A 16,217-nucleotide genomic window follows, 5' to 3' on the forward strand; every position below is an offset into this window, starting at 1 on the left:
TTGATGTGAACTGCCTCCCAACCTCATAGATCTTTTGCTCGAGGATGCTCCAAAGGTTCTCAATAGGGTTGAGGTCAGGGGAAGATTGGGGACATACCATGAGGTTCTCTCCTTTTATGCCCATAGCAGCCAATGACACAGAGGTATTCTTTGCTGCATGAGATGGTGCATTGTCATTCATGACGATGATTTTACTACGGAAGGCACGGTTCTTCTTTTTGTACCACGGAAGAAAGTGGTCAGTCAGAAACTCAACATACTTTGCCGAGGTCATTTTCACACCGTCAGGGACCCTAAAGGGGCCTACCAGCTCTCTCCCCATGATTCTGTCCCAAAACATGACTCCGCCACCTCCTTGCTGACGTCGCAGCCTTGTTGGGACATGGTGGCCATTCACCAACGATCCACTACTCCATCCATCTGGGCCATCCAGGGCTGCACAGCACAAATTAGTCTTCATGTATTTCTGAGCCCAGTGCAACCGTTTCTGCTTGTGAGGATTGTTTAGGGGTGGCCGAATAATAGGTTTATGCACAGCTGCAAACCTCTGGAGGATCCTACACCTTGAGGTTCGTGGGACTCCAGCGGCTTCAAATACCTGTCTGCTGCTTTGTAAGGGCATTTTAGCAGCTGCTCTCCTAATCCAATGAATTTGTCTGGCAGAAATCTTCCTCATTATGCCTTTATCTGCACCAACCCGTCTGTGCTCTGAATCAGCCACAAATCTACGCTAAAACAAAGCCACGCTTCAGTTTCTTTGAAATATCTAATGTTTTCATACCTTGTCCAAGGTATTGCCCTATTTGACGCTTTTCTGCAGCAGAGAGATCCTTTTTCTTTCCCATATTGCTTGAAACATGTGGCCTGCTTAATAATGTGGAACGTCCTTCTTAAGTAGATTTCCTTTGATTGGGCTCAAATGGCAAACTAATTATCACAGGTGTATGAGATTGATTTCAATGATCCAAGGCGTCCTGAGACACAATATCATACATGAGTTTAATTGAAAAACAAAACATTAAATGTTTATGACACTTCAATCCAATTTGCATAATAATTTGGAACAAGGTGTTTATATTTCAGGATAAAAACTTGAACACAACACTTTTAGTGATTCTACCTTAATATTAAAGGTCACTTGTTACCGTGCCTGTCTTATTCAAAATATCATACTTTTCCCTTCGAAAACAAGAAATACAGTCCCCTACAAAAGTATTGGAACGGTGAGGCCAATTCCTTTATTTTTGCTGTAGACTGGAAACATTTGGGTTTGACACCAATATATGAATATGAGACAATAGATCAACATTTCAGCTTTCAATTCCAGGTATTCACATCTGGATCTGATACACAACTGAGAAGATAACATTATTTGTAAAGGAACACCACATTTTTAGGTGAGCAAAAGTATTGGAACAGATCGACCTAAAATGAATAAGACTTAATATTTTGTCACAAATCCTTCGCTTGCAATAACTGCATCAAGCCTGTGACCCATTGACATCACAAAACTTTTGCATTCTTCTTTTGTGATGCTTTTCCAGGCTTTCACCGCAGCCTCATTCAGTTGCTGTTTGTTTTGTGAGGTTACTCCCTTCGGTCTCCTCTTTAGCAGGTAAAATGCATGCTCTATATTGTTTAAGTCTGGAGATTGACTTGGCCAGTCTAAAACCTTTCATTTCTTTCCCCTGATGAACTCCTTTGTTGTTTTTGCAGTTTCTTTGGATCATTATCTTGCTGCATGATGGAGGATCTTCCAATCAGTTTGGTTACATCTTTCTTTAAATTGGCAGACCGAATGTTTCTGTAGACTTATAAGTTCATTTTGCTGCTGCTATCATGTGGTACTGTGTTGTTGTCAAGATGGACCTTTACCAAAGTGATGGAAAGCAGGGCTCTAGACTGCGACCAAATGCTCGCATTTTGCGACCATTTTTGGAGACAGTGCGAGTAGTTTTTAAAACTAGGGGCACGCGCGCGAACGGAAAATTCGCCGACATTTGTATCATTATTATTAGACTTTCCGCCATAGCGATAAGGCTGTTAAGATTTATTTTTTAACCGCGCGCTCAAGAGCAGAGTAGCAACGGAGCTGTCTACTCCTCACCGCTGACAGCACTCAGTCACACGGGCAGTCTGATAGAAACCCCCCGCCACCTGCAGCAGACAGCACCGTGTGTCAGGGGAAGTTTGTGAACACGAAAATTGTTTGATATGTCCACATTCAATAGGCCACTGCATATCTATAAAAAGCTAACCTTGTAGTAATATGGCAACAAAAAAAGTGTGTAAAGTGAGTTTGTAAATATGTAAATAGGCCTAGTTAATTTGTAAACTACCTGGTCAGCATTTTCTGTTCATTTCGCCTCTTTCAGAATAGCATAGGCTATAATGCAAATTAGTTGATAATGTCACCTAGCTCCTACTAGTTACTTTTGGGCCAATAACTAGGCTATTTTCCTGGAGTCAGCAGAGATAGAGTAGGACAAATCAGAGGGCTTGGATGTAGAGGTGGTTGTGGTGAAAATGGGCACAAAAAAAAAATCCTTTTCCTAAAGGAATGTCTGAAGAATTTCACATGGTGATGCAAAATCGAAAACACAATGAACTGTATCATCTGTTGTCAGTGTGGTCCAAAACATGCTGGCAATACAATATCAATAGGCCTAATATAGTTAAAATTGGGAAACATTTTAATAGATGCGTTGCAGGTCTATTTAATGTTTGCCCCTAAATTTTCTGCTTGCGCCCCTAAAAATTCTGAGTTAGGGGCGCCAGTGCTCCTAGTAAAATAGGTTAGTCTGGAGCCCTGGAAAGGCTAAAGTTTGGAGAAAGAAAGGATCTGCTCATGATCCCAAACATACAAGCTCATCTGTGAAACACGGTGGAGGCAATGTCATAGCTTGGCCTTGCATGGCTTCTTCTGGGACGGGCTCATTATTCTTCATTGATGATGTACACATGATGGCAACAGCTAAATAAACTCAGAACTTTACACAAACGATTTGTCTGCCAATTTAAAGAAATATGCAACCAAACTGATGGAAGATCCTTCATGATGCAGCAAGATAATGACCCAGAACACACTGCAAAAACACCAAAGAGTTAATCAGGGTCAATAAATGGAAGGTTTTAGACTGGCCAAGTCTATCTCCAGAGTTAAACCCTATAGAGCATGCATTTTACCTGCTAAAGAGGAGTAACCCCCCCAAAACAAACATCAACTGAAAAAGGCTGTGGTGAAAGTCTGGAAAAGCATCACAAAAGAAGAATGCAAAAGTTTTGTGATGTCAATGGGTCACAGGCTTGATGCAGTTATTGCAAGAGAAGAATTTGCAACAAAATATTAAGTTGTATTCACTTTAATTTATTTTGTGTCTATCTGTTCCAATACTTTTGCTGACCTTAAAATGTGGTGTTCCTTTAAAAATAATGCTTTCTTAGGTGTTGTGTATCAGATCCAGATGTAAATACCTGGAAATGAAAGCTGAAATGTTGATCTACAGTATTGTCTCATATTCATATTTTGGTGTCAAACCCAAATGTTTTGAGTCTACAGCAAAAATATAGGAATTGGCCTCACCGTTCCAATACTTTTGTAGGGGACTGTATACATTTCCCATTCACCTAAGAACAAGATATGTACAATGAAAAGTTGCAATATTCTTGCCTATCTCAACAGTATTCACATCTGTAGTTTTTAGTTCGGTTGAAACAAACTCAGGTACTCCTCCGCCTTCGGTTCTCATCTTTCAGGCAGGTGTGAATACAGCAATCGCACTCGGGGGCGGACCAAACAAGCGCTCTGAGACCCAGCTGAAGAGGACGTCTTAAAAAGAATGGACCAAAGAAAGTGAACTAGCGGACTTTCCTGGTGTGAATACACCCTCTGTTACCTGCGTCCAGAATGGCTGAAACCTTGCTTTTCATTACCATAGTATAAAATTGTACTTTGAGAATAAATTAGAATAGGGGAACATCAATAAAAGGAAGTCAGACAAGTCAAAAAAAATATAAGCAGACAGAAGTACATAGGTTGGCAACAAAACAAGACTTAAGCCTAAATGTATTTAGGATGATTTTATTATTATCTTATAAACAGGACTTACTGCAAAAAACTGAACTGAAACTGAAAATACAACGGTCCCTGAAGATGAATTTTGCAACCTCAACCACATTGCGAGTTGTACTAAGCTGGCCTGCTGTGTGCTGACTCTGTCATTCTCCAACAGGGCCAATGTACCGTCTGGAGAAGCAGACGGAGCCCAATGTAGCAGTAGACCTGGACTCCACACTGGAGAGCCAAAGCACCTTGGAGTTTTGCCTTGTCAGAGAAAACAGTAAGTCATCTCAGTCGGCCAGTTGGCTTCTGACTCCTCAGCTAGTTGCATCACACAGGCTTCACTAAACCACTTATCTTCATATTTTGAGAAATATTTTCTCTGAATGTTTAAAAAATAATACTAATTGTTATATGTAGCTTGTGCCTCAAAACAGAAAGGCCTTTTGGCAAATCTTTTTATTTTTTTTTACCTTTAAACTCCAGCAGGTAAGACCCCGTTTCCATTTGTCTTTAACATGTGTTTTTTGTGATCCGATCACGTGATTACAGCTCTAACTACAGGTGAAAACACTCTCAAGACGCATTGAGATCGGATCACAAAAACCACATTCGGAGGTGGTTTACGTCGGTTGTGTCGGATGTGTCCGCATTCATTTGGTAGTGGGAACACCAATGTGACTTTTGTCCACATTAGGGACCTCCTACTCAACTGCCGCCACCTGCCTGAGTGGAAATACGTTGAAAATGCTTCACTGGCGTTCATGCAGCTTTTATAGAAGCCTCATGAACGTTAGTTGCATCCGCCAGTATTGCAAATGACAAGCTTTCTGTCCTCTGTTTTCATTTCACTGCGTAAATCTGAAAACACGAAAATTGCTGCTATTGACTGGAGAGCTGCAAGGCAACAACTTCCTGTTCTTATCTGTTAAAAAATATAAGTCAACTCGCGTTTGGCTAGTAACAGGCTTTTAATGTGAAGGCGCACAGGCAATATTCTGTTCGCACGTTCGCAACTGCATATAAAACCGTGTACTGGTGAAGAGTGTATCAGACGTTAGAAAAGCCGCACGGCAAGCACACATCTTTCACCAGCCAAAGTGGCGTAATACCTTACTCGCCTCGCCTAAGAGTGTTTACTTTTATATACAGTCATATGAAAAAGTTTGGGAACCCCTCTCAGCCGGCATTATAATGACTCTGCTTTCACAAAAAAAGATAAGTGGTATGTCTTTAATTTACCAGGAACAGCTAAGTACTGGGATGTTTTCCAAACAATGATTTTTTGAAAAGCAGTATTTAGTTTTATGAAATTAAATAAAATGTGAAAAACTGGCTGTGCAAAAATATGGGAACCCTTGTGGTTTTGTTGATTTTAATGCATGTAACAGCATGTAAAACTGATGACTTTAAACACAAAATTGGTTGGTTTATGTTGTTAAGCCTTGAACCTCATAGAAATGTCTGTTTAATCATGAGAAAAGGTATTTTAGGTGCCTAAATGCAAGTTGCACTTCTCTTTGGCTCTCTGCTGAATTGAGACAGAATGGGATCATCAAAGCAGCTCCCAACATATCTGAAAAACAAAGATTATTCATTGTCATGGTTTAGGGGAAGGCTACAAGAAGCTTTCCCAAAGGTTTCAATTGTCAATTTCGACAGTAGGGAACGTTGTCAGGAAATGGAAGGACACAGTCACAGTGGCAGTTAAACCCAGGCATGGCAGACCAAGAAAAAAACAGGAGCGGCATAGGTGGAGGATTGTGAGAATGGTTGCACACAACCCACAGATCACCTCCAAAGACCTACAAGAACATCTGGCTGCAGATTGTGTATCTGTACATGGTTCAACAATTCAGCGCAATTTGCGCCAAAACATCTGTATGGCCAGGTGATGAGAAGGAAGCCCTTTCTGCGCCCACGCCACAGATACAGTTGCATGGAGTATGCAAAAGCTCATTTAGACAAGCCAGCTTCATATTGGAAGAAAATGCTTTGGACTGATGAGACAAAAATTTAGTTATTTGGTCTTTATAAAAAGCGCTTTGCATGGCGAAAGAAGAAAACTGCATTCCAAGAAAAACACCTGCTACCTACTGTCAAATTTGGTCATGCTGTGGCCACTTAAGGGACTGGGGCCCTGGTTAAAGTCGATAGTCGGATGAATTCAACCCAGTTTCAACAGATTATTCAGGATAATGTTCAATCATCAGTCACAAAGTTGAAGTTGCCCAGGGGTTGGATATTCCAACAAGACAATGACCCTTAACACAGTTCAAATTCCTGCAGAGGGAAAAGTACAATGTTCTGATATGGCCGTTGCAGTACAATGACTTGAATATCATCGAAAATCTATGGGATGATTTGAAGCGGGCGTTCCATGCTTGGCAGCCATCACATTTAACTGAACTGGATCGCTTTAGTATGTAAGAATGTTCAAAATACCTACATCCAGGATCCAGACATTCATCACAGGCTACCGAAGGCGTCTAGAGGCTGTTATTTTTGCAAAAGGAGGCTCAACTAAGTACTGATGTCATTTTTCTTTTGGGGTGCCCAAATTTATGCACCAGTCAAATTTTGTTATGCCTATTGCATATTTTCTATTATTCCAATAAACAAAATGACACTGCTGAATTGCTTCTTTTTCCCTAAGGTATGTCATATAGGAAAAGGAATTTGCTTCTTTGAAATCCCAGCTAATGATGAACAAAAATCCCTAAAATTAGAAGGGGGTCCCTAACTTTTTCATATGACTGTACTCAGTAGCGGCCTTAGCTATGTTTCAACCCATTCAATTGAATGGGGCCCCGCCCTCTGGGGGGCCCCCAAGCCCCTCCTAAAAAAAAAAAAAAAAAAAAAAAAAATTGATAAATAATTCTTGAGCAGGCTACCGGGCCCTAGGCCTCATAGTAACTTTTCATGTTGCATTGTCAAAGAGCTCAGTCACTCATGTCAATAACAGGGTCCAAAAAGGAATAAGCCTAAATATAAGGAAATAAATCATCATGGGCCCCTCAACTAGTAGGGGGAGAAATACAAAAGCATAAGAAAACAGCATTAGTAGCTCTGTCTAAGGGGCTTCATGATGAGCCTTTAGGGCCCCCACACACATACAGCAATACGATTTATATGTGTAAATTCTATGCTGTTCATAAAAAGTAGCTATCCACCCTGTATCTGTTGAAATAAGTCTCTCCATCATAGAACATGAGTCTGCAGACCAATCTACTGTACTGTTTTTACAGTAGCAGAGTAAAGAGTGCTGCCTGATTAAGAAAAATCTGAAAAATAGGTTGCGTTCCGAATCGCATACTTTCTACTATATAGTATGTAGAAAAAAGATTTAGGATGTCCCGATTCTTGTGGCCAGATTTAGGATGGTTAGAAGTACCCGGATGTCCTACTTCATGCGGCCAAGATTGTTAGTATTGAAAAGTGCATCCTATTTGGGCGATTCTGACCCACAATCCAGTGCGCACGTGAAGTGACGTCTCATCGACGAAGCCTCCATATGAAAACAAACGGGGATGCGACGGATATAAAAGCAAGAGGCAAGATCAAGGCGCAATGTTATGATGAAATAAGAGAGTAAAGTATGTCCCAATAGTATGCCTACTGCATCCTAACTAGATTCTTTTTATCGTCGGATGTAGTATGTAGAATAGAAAAAAGAAAGAGTATGCGATTCGGAACGCAACCATAATGTTCCTGCTGCATCTCAGGATTTGATATAGCCTCTAAATTTTCCCCTCAAAGTGCATCAGATTGATGCATTTTAATTCAAAAGGCACACATTTTCTTCCGGGGGGGATGCCCCCGGACCCTCCAACAAGGACTAGGGTCCCTCCCACAGTATCCCTAAATCCTGTGAGAAAAACTGACTTCATTAATATGTTTTTACCATTAATTGTATATGTGCTGAAAAGTCAGTGTACCTGACTGGATAGGTAGGAGTGGGGGGGCCCTTTAAGAGTCTGCACCCAGTGGCCCATCATCTCATACAACTCTACAATCTGTTTTCTTTTTGCGGGAAGCATGCACAAGCATGCACAAGAAATGTGTATTAAAAAAAAAAAAAAAAAATAAGATTTTTTTTTTCAAGAAAATACAAAAAAAGTGGGGGGCCCCACACTAGGTCTTGAATGGGGCCCCCAGATCGTTAAGGCCGCCTCTGACTGTACTATCCAGTGTTTCCCCCAGTAAATGTCTTAGTCAAGGTGGTAAACAGACGGGGGTGCTGTTGGCGAAAAATGTTGGGGGTATTTTGCTCAAAGATGCCAGTACGCATTAATGAAATAAACAACTGTTTATTTCAATATAAATAAACAACAGTAGGTAAAAATGTTGTGCAAACATGCAGACACTACAAAATAAAATTAAAGAAAAGTGCAAATTAAATACAAATAATGGACAATACACTTAACTTGTGTATGCACATAAAATGGCAAATTCAACTATTTACAGTTTTTGGATCTTCTTATTTGCGGCACAGCTGACAAGAGGCATCAGTGCATGCTATTCTGCGTGGCTGTGCAAAGAACAGTTCCAGCGCCCTGCTGTAATTCAACTTAGACACTGGTGGGCCATTGATGCTGATCTTCATGCAGGCTGTAAGTAGGGCTGGCCCGAATTATTCGAATACTCGTTCGGAAAATTAGTATTCGGAGCTTAAATTAGTATTCGGAGCTTCGTTTTTTTTTTTTTTATCATTATTATTATTATTATTATTATTATTATTTTTTTTTTATTTTTTATTATTATTATTTTTTTTTTTTTTTTTTGCAAGAAGCTAGTACTGCAATATAATGTCATCAAATAATTTTATATTTGGATATAAAAGTTAGTAATATTGTAGTAGTAGTAGTAGTATTGCTCATTTAGGAGGATATTACATCACTAAGTGTCATAGCGCATCCATTACTTCACCTCCGAGCACGTAAATCTTCAACAAAATATGCAGATACTGTCAAAATCGGTTCCAGGGAGTATATAGGAATTATTAACGTTTAAAAAAAAAAAATTTATGTTTTTGATGGTGTGTTTTTCTGGAACGAATATTCGAATATTCGCTCGGAAAAACCAACGAATATTCGAAGCCTGAAAAATGGCATTCGGGCCAGCCCTAGCTGTAAGACTCTTGCCCTGCAGCCTGTTTCGCAGGTCTGTCTTTATCTACACATAGAGTGAATTAAGTCAATGTTGTATATTTAATATTTTTAATTTTGAACTAAGATAGTGAGAAGATGATGGGCTTACCCTATTCACGGCAGAAAAATCTCGCTCACAATTGACACTTGCCACTGGTATCGCTGACAGGAGGGACAGGTTTGGATACAGCTGATGTAGCTCATCATACTGAGATGTCATTGCCTTCATTATTTCCAGTTGGGATTTGTCCTGATGGATGAAAACAATTGGTCAATGTCTGACTGATATGCATTAACATATACAAACAACTTAATAGGTTTTAAATACTCACTTTTAATATTCCAGTAGTCACAAGCACTTTGAAGCTTTGCCACTCATGGAGCAGTGGCGTCTCTTGAATGACCTGAAACTGCTTCGCCAACATCTTAAGGTCCGAGATGGCCTGACCCTCGTCAGCTTGTGGACCTGGTGGTCCCAGAGCGTTGAAGGCACCCAGAATGCTCACTTGCTGGAACCTCAGCTCCAGGTGTTCCACGAGACGGTCGATGTAGGGTTCCATGACCTATTAAACAGTGGACGTGAGAAAATAATAATTAATTATATATTTCAAAGATTATTCTATATATTCATCGTTGAGCTTACCTCGTTCTGAAACTTTGTCCAAAACCTCCCGGTGGATGTGGGCTGACCTCTGTCTCGTCTCACCCTCTCTTCCTCTGCGTCAATGTTAAGGTTGTTGACCTTTTCATTGACCTGAGCCAAAAAGGAGCCCTCAGGTTGCTTGTCACCTGCTGCCTTTATTTGCCTCAGTGTCCCAATTGTGACAGGAACCTAAATACACATGCAAATCAAACATAATTTTATTTTTAATGACTATAACTGACATGCAATTATTAAGGACTTGAAATAAACATCAGCTGAAAAAACATGACAACTTACATGGTTCTTAATTGCCATGAAGTTATGCCATAGTATGTGTATAACCCTCTTGCCACCGGGTCCTTCTTTAGATCTGCCTCCTCCGCAAGTGTTGCAAGCACTGCAGGCAGATTCCGTTGCAGATTGGAAATGGCCTTTTCTTGAGACAGCCACCTAGTGTCCTTAACCTCCTGGGGATGGCAATGTGAGGTGATTAATAGGAGAATCATTTAAATGCATATTGCTTTAAGGAACTCGATGTTAAGTTGTTTCTCTTACTGTCACTTTGAGGGCGGCTACTTGGAGAACAGTGGCAGCTGCTTTGAGGGCACTAGTGCGGTTTGCACTATTCCTAAAATAAAGATGAAGGGTCTTGCAGGTGCTTTCTGAAGGTCTTCATGTAGGGCACTCCATCTGCAGCATCCTTGCAAGCGAGGGCGAGGCGATGAGCAGCCCAATGCACTGTCACTAATCCTGGCCAGGTGTCGGCCAGTAATTTGGCTGTGCCATTATGTTTTCCTAAAATAAAAACATTAAAAGTTATAGATTAAGGCAAACTTGTTCATTATAGTCAACATTAAATTCAAAGTAAATTCCCTTCATTCATTCACTCTACCGGTCATGACTGCTGCTCCGTCCGTGCCAAGGCCATAAATCCGATCCTGAGGAATTCCCTTTTCTATAATGACCTCCTTCACTGCCTCGGCAATGGTTCTTGCCATGCCATCTGGTATGGATACCAGATCCAGGAACTTGCAGAAGAGCTGCCCTTCTTTGTCAGTATACCTGAAATGTGTATAAAATCATTAAATGTGATCCTAGTTATATTACACAGAGAGGACATCACAAGGCGCTTAAGAGGTGAAAACTACTCTACCTGACATGAATGTCCAGTTGTTTTAAGACTGAAATGTCTGTGGACTCATCTATTTCCAGGCCTACAGCCTTTGAGGTTTTGATTGCTGCTGAAATGGGTTCATCCACCACTTCAGCCAAAATCTGCAGCATGTCGTCCACAATTTTGTGGGACCTGTAGTTGGTTCTTTGATCAATCTAGAAGAAAAAAAATTGTGCCAGTTAACAGTTAACAGTTAATTTTACCAAAAGTATGTCATAACGACATTCATACTCAGTCATCAGTCATAATACATTCATAATGAAAAATCTTACCCTCAATTTGGAAAAATATTCGCAACCTAGAAGGTCTGCCAGATCAAGCAATGCAGGGTAGTTGGTGTGGTGTGCAATCTCGTGCTTGACAAGCCAGTAAAGGCATTTAAAACCACCAATTATGGCCTCATGCTCCATGTTGACAATCGGTTGAAATGCCTCACTGATTGACAGACCTAATTAAGAAATATTCAATAAGTTGTATAATAAATTATTAATAATAATAATAATAATAATTATTATTATTATTATTATTATTATTATTATTATTATTATAAAATAAATAAAATATTCTTAGTTTGTTAATTCATTTATCATTTAGAAACACTTACTTTTGCTGGTTTGGGCTGTGATGGCAACGGCAGAGTGGTTCTTGGATGTCATGTGCTGATCGAAGGCATCACGTCTTTAGTTCGTGCATGGGATATCTATGAATGGCCTTTGTGAAGGGCCGCGTGTTGCTGATTGACGGTTAAATCTACTCTGCAGAACATCCCTAGGAATGACGCAATGACTCGTGATTTAATAAGCCCTACAATGTTATAATCAAAAGAGAAATTCATTAATTCATTAATAATAAATGAATAAAACTCACCGTGTTCAGTATGATACAGCCAACTGGCTTATTTTTGGTCCATAGCCCACTCCGTGTTCCATCCACTAACTCTGTGTTTAGAGGAATGCGGTGGATCCGGGGGTGGGGGGGAGGCGGAGGAGGTGGTGCCGACGACGGCGGCCTGCTTCTTTGCATAAAGAAGCCCGAAATTTTGGGGTGTCTTTCGCCATCCATTAAGCTAGGCTATATTGGCCTATTGCAAGATAAAACCATGTGCACAGGTACGGTTTCAATAACTGTAGCCTATGTTTTCAACTTTAAGAATTCGAACGTAAAGTTAAGTTTATTCTTGAATTTTATGGAGTTAAGGTTAATAATGATCTTACCTTGTTGCTTTAAGCCCGTTTTTAAGAAAAATCTGCCTCGGAAGATGACAGTTTGTTATGTCGGATTCCGTTCAAATTAACCACAGAGCATCAGCGGTAGATTGACAGGTGACTATGCTAGACTATGCAACAATATATTCAACCACCAGATGCCGCCGTCTCAATTAAATTCAAAAAGCTTTATTGGCACGACTAATGTTGTAAACAGTATTACCAATGCCATTTTTTTTTTCTTTAAACTTTTTTTTTTTTTTTTTTTTTTTTCAATACATTGGTAGTCAAGGCGGGGCCCTAGTGTTGCTAAGGCGGCCGCCTTAACAAGATAGTGCTGGGGGAAACCCTGATATCTATGATATTTAGCCGCATTTGGCGAGTGTTAATGGCAGTGTTGTGCATCGCTCCTCCTTGTCTAAATGAGACAGTAGCCTATCTCGTCAACCTAGACTTGTAATTATCTTTGCATGTAATGCATTTTAATAGCAAATGTGATTAAAACTGTGGCACTGTACAGCCCTGTATGTTTACTTGTTTGAACCCCACCGGTTAAAAACAGCAATGTAAACGGAAATTATGTGCGTGTTGATTTAAATACAGCGCGGGTAAATGGAATCGGATCACAAGTAGGCAAAGAAGTCACATTTGAAAATACAAGTGTGAACACACGTACTGAGAGCTGTCTACTTGTAACCAGATTCAAAAAGTCAGATGTTAATCCCAGGTGGAAACAGGGTCTAAGAGTCTGCTGTCAAGTGTAGCCCTGTGTGATCCTCAGGAACCCTTCAAAGATCACAACATTGTGACATGAAAATAAAATTACTTTTTAAAATTGGTATTCCTTTCATCCCCAGGCTCCAGGGGAGAGGAGAGCTCAGAGGAAGACCCACCTATTGACATCACCACAGTCCAGGACATGCTGAGCAGTCACCACTATAAGTCCTTCAAGATCAGTATGATCCACAAGCTGCGCTTCACCACAGACGTTCAGCTAGGTACATACTGCTGCTAGCAGACTGCCTCTAGCAGACTGCCACAGACGCAAACTGTTTAATGACAACTAGCATTATCAGATTGCTTTTACTTTTACTTGTATTCTAACAATTATGGTCATCATGTGTATTAAATATGTTTTTTTCTCCATCAACTGTTTATTAAGGCGTTTCAGGAGAGAAAGTTGAGATTGATCCTGTCACCAATCAGAAGGCCAGTACTAAGTTCTGGATTCGTCAGAAACCCATCTCTATCGACTCGGACCACCTCTGTGCCTGTGACCTCATAGAGGAGAGGAGCCCCAGTGAGTAAACCGACATCTGTACATTAGGGCTGTGCGATCTATATCGTCTGACCAAACAAAAATGTCTTATCGTTTCATTTTATGCAATATTGTTTATTTCTTTATGTTGCAAATCACACTCTTCACAACACAAACTACACATGTAGCTCGCAATTAAGTTACTGTTAATTCACACTGAAAATGTATAGTTTGGTTTAAAAAAAAAAAAGGAAGTTCCAATTATGTTTGTGTATGCTGTTCTAGGAGTGGAGGGGATATAGCCTACATTTCTGGGCTATTTGCACTGAATTGGAAATTAATATATTTTAGAAAAAATACACTGAATTACAAGTTGTAGAGAACAGTACTATTGCAGACTCACATACTCTGGCTGTAATTAGACCTAGATAATTTAGTTGGTCGGTCATGGACTTCAGTGATTTTTTTCTATTTTGTTGCATGCTTGAATATTTGCATTTGAATAAAAGGATAAAATAATCAAATAAGGGTAATAATTCAAAATGTAATAGGAGAAAGGCCTTGTCATGTGTCATTTATATGAAATATCTATTAATTGAATTTACAGAAAATATGCTTTATCGTCCAAATGTATCGTTATCAGGATATGAAATGACCTATGTCGGGATATGAGATTTTGGTCATATCGCCCAGCCCTACTGTACATGATATTCATAGTTCAGTCCCTTTCCTTCTAAATTAATGTTTGCTTTGCACCGATCCACAATTTATATTTTTGTTTTTGTTGGTTCACATCCTCCAGCCATTAGTCTTTCCTCAGATAATACATGTCTGAGGATAACCATGGTGATGGTTTATGTCAATTTCTGTCTTATTAAATAAAAAATTTCACTGTGTATTACAGGTCACGCAATATTTAAGCTCCTTTATCTTAGCAACCACGACTACAAGCCTCTCTACTTTGAGTCCGACGCTGCCACCGTCAATGAAATAGTGCTAAAGGTAAGTTCTGGCTTGATGTGCTGTGCCCTCTTTCTCTTTTCAAACAAATGAGGCACAGTGTCACGGATGGCTGTATGTTTTAAATGACATGTTTTTCCTACTTTTTATTTTTTGCTTTTAGGTGAACTACATCCTGGAGTCGCGTGCTAGCACCTCTCGGGCTGATTACTTTGCCCAAAAGCAGCGCAAACTGAGCCGCCGGACCAGCTTCAGTTTCCAGAAAGAGAAGAAGGCTGGACAGTAGACACACTGAAAATGCTCTGCCACTTTGATGCATAAACAAAGGCCTGATAGCAGCATCAGGCTAAAACACAAGCAGAGACTTGACAGCAACGTTATGTCAAAGGGAGACCAGGAAGCCATGTCTGGGCTCAGCTGACCAAAGGTGGAAGCCTCTGAAACGTTCAAAAGCCAAGAGAGTCCATGAGCCAAATCAAAGTCATTTTTCTATTTGTAAAAACAGAAAGAGACTTTGAAGTAATGTGGGAGAGAGTTTTGACTGCCATGTCACCGTCAGTTCTTGTTCACACTACTGCCTCTGAACTTAAGCTTCATCCTTCTGGATGAATTTCTACAGCTTCTAAATATTTGCTTATGTCTCCACCCAACAAATAATAGCTACATGCTAAATCTTTGCTTCTGTCCTCCATCTTTCACTGATTAACAGAAAAAAAACATTTAAAGAAAATCTTCGTATTTTTTAATGTACTGTACATAGAGATTTTACATTCAGGAAATGAAATAATGATGAAATTAAATCACTGAGTCTGGATTTTTTTTTTTTAAAGATCACACATATCCTTTGAATCATGTTCACAATATCCAGAGAGTGAAACCTTAACAATATCTCTATCAGTCTCCAGTTTTTCGTGTACACCTTACTAAAACTATTGTAGTATTATCAAAATCCTGCTACTATAGAAAGTGTGGAGCTGAGTATGATCGGCAGACACCTGCCAATCGAACCAACACGATCCTCGACCATTAGTCTCTTAAGGTGCGTTTATACCAAAAGCGATGCTCGCGATAGTCGATTAAAATATGCATATTTGCAGCCCAGTTTACGAAGGTTGAATGCACATGCTCAGCGTCATATCCAGAGGTTGGCTTTGGAAAATAGACGGATGAGTGCTACCAGCATTGCTGAAGGGCTTGAAGGGGTGGGGGGTCAACCTGTCAGTGCTCAGACCATACGCCACACACTGCATCATACTAGTCTGCATGGCTGTCGTCCCAGAAGGAAGCCTATTCTAAAGATGATGCACAAGAAAGCCCGCAAACAGTGTGCTGAATACAAGCAGACTACGGACATGGATTACTGCAACCATCTCTGTGGTCTGATGAGACCAAGATAAACTTATTTGGTTCAGATGGTGTCAAGCGTGTGTGGTGGCAACCAGGTGAGGAGTACAAAGACAAGTGTGTCTTGCCTATAGTCAAGCATGGTGGTGGGAGTGTCTTGGTCTGGGGCTAAATGAGTGCAGCCAGCCCTGGGGATCTACAGTTCATTGAATGCAAACATGTACTGTGACATACTGAAGCAGAGCTTGATCCCCTCCCTTCGGGAACTGGGCCGCAGGGCAGTATTCAAACATCATAATGACTCCAAACACACCTCCAAGATGACCACTGTCTTGCTAAAGAAGCTGAGGGTAAAGGTTATGGAATGACCAATCATGTTTCCAGACCTAAACCCTATTGAGCATCTGTGGGGCATCCTCAAAC

At 40.3% G+C, this 16,217-nt stretch overlaps 1 protein-coding gene across 1 annotated transcript in view; it reads left to right on the forward strand.

Moving 5' to 3' along the window:
• Positions 1-15,180, forward strand: part of mapkap1 (MAPK associated protein 1) — a 47,957-nt gene extending 32,777 nt beyond the window's left edge. Inside the window, exons 8-12 of the mRNA XM_080046910.1 lie at positions 4,233-4,340; positions 13,090-13,230; positions 13,395-13,532; positions 14,395-14,492; positions 14,614-15,180. Coding sequence (XP_079903036.1) covers positions 4,233-4,340; positions 13,090-13,230; positions 13,395-13,532; positions 14,395-14,492; positions 14,614-14,736 — 608 coding nt within the window. The 3' untranslated portion in view covers positions 14,737-15,180. The remainder of the gene's footprint in view (positions 1-4,232; positions 4,341-13,089; positions 13,231-13,394; positions 13,533-14,394; positions 14,493-14,613) is intronic.
• Positions 15,181-16,217: the final 1,037 nt, after the last annotated feature.

The sequence above is a fragment of the Ammodytes marinus genome (genome assembly GCF_949987685.1).
Source record: "Ammodytes marinus genome assembly, chromosome: 18".
Lineage (NCBI taxonomy): Eukaryota > Metazoa > Chordata > Actinopteri > Uranoscopiformes > Ammodytidae > Ammodytes > Ammodytes marinus.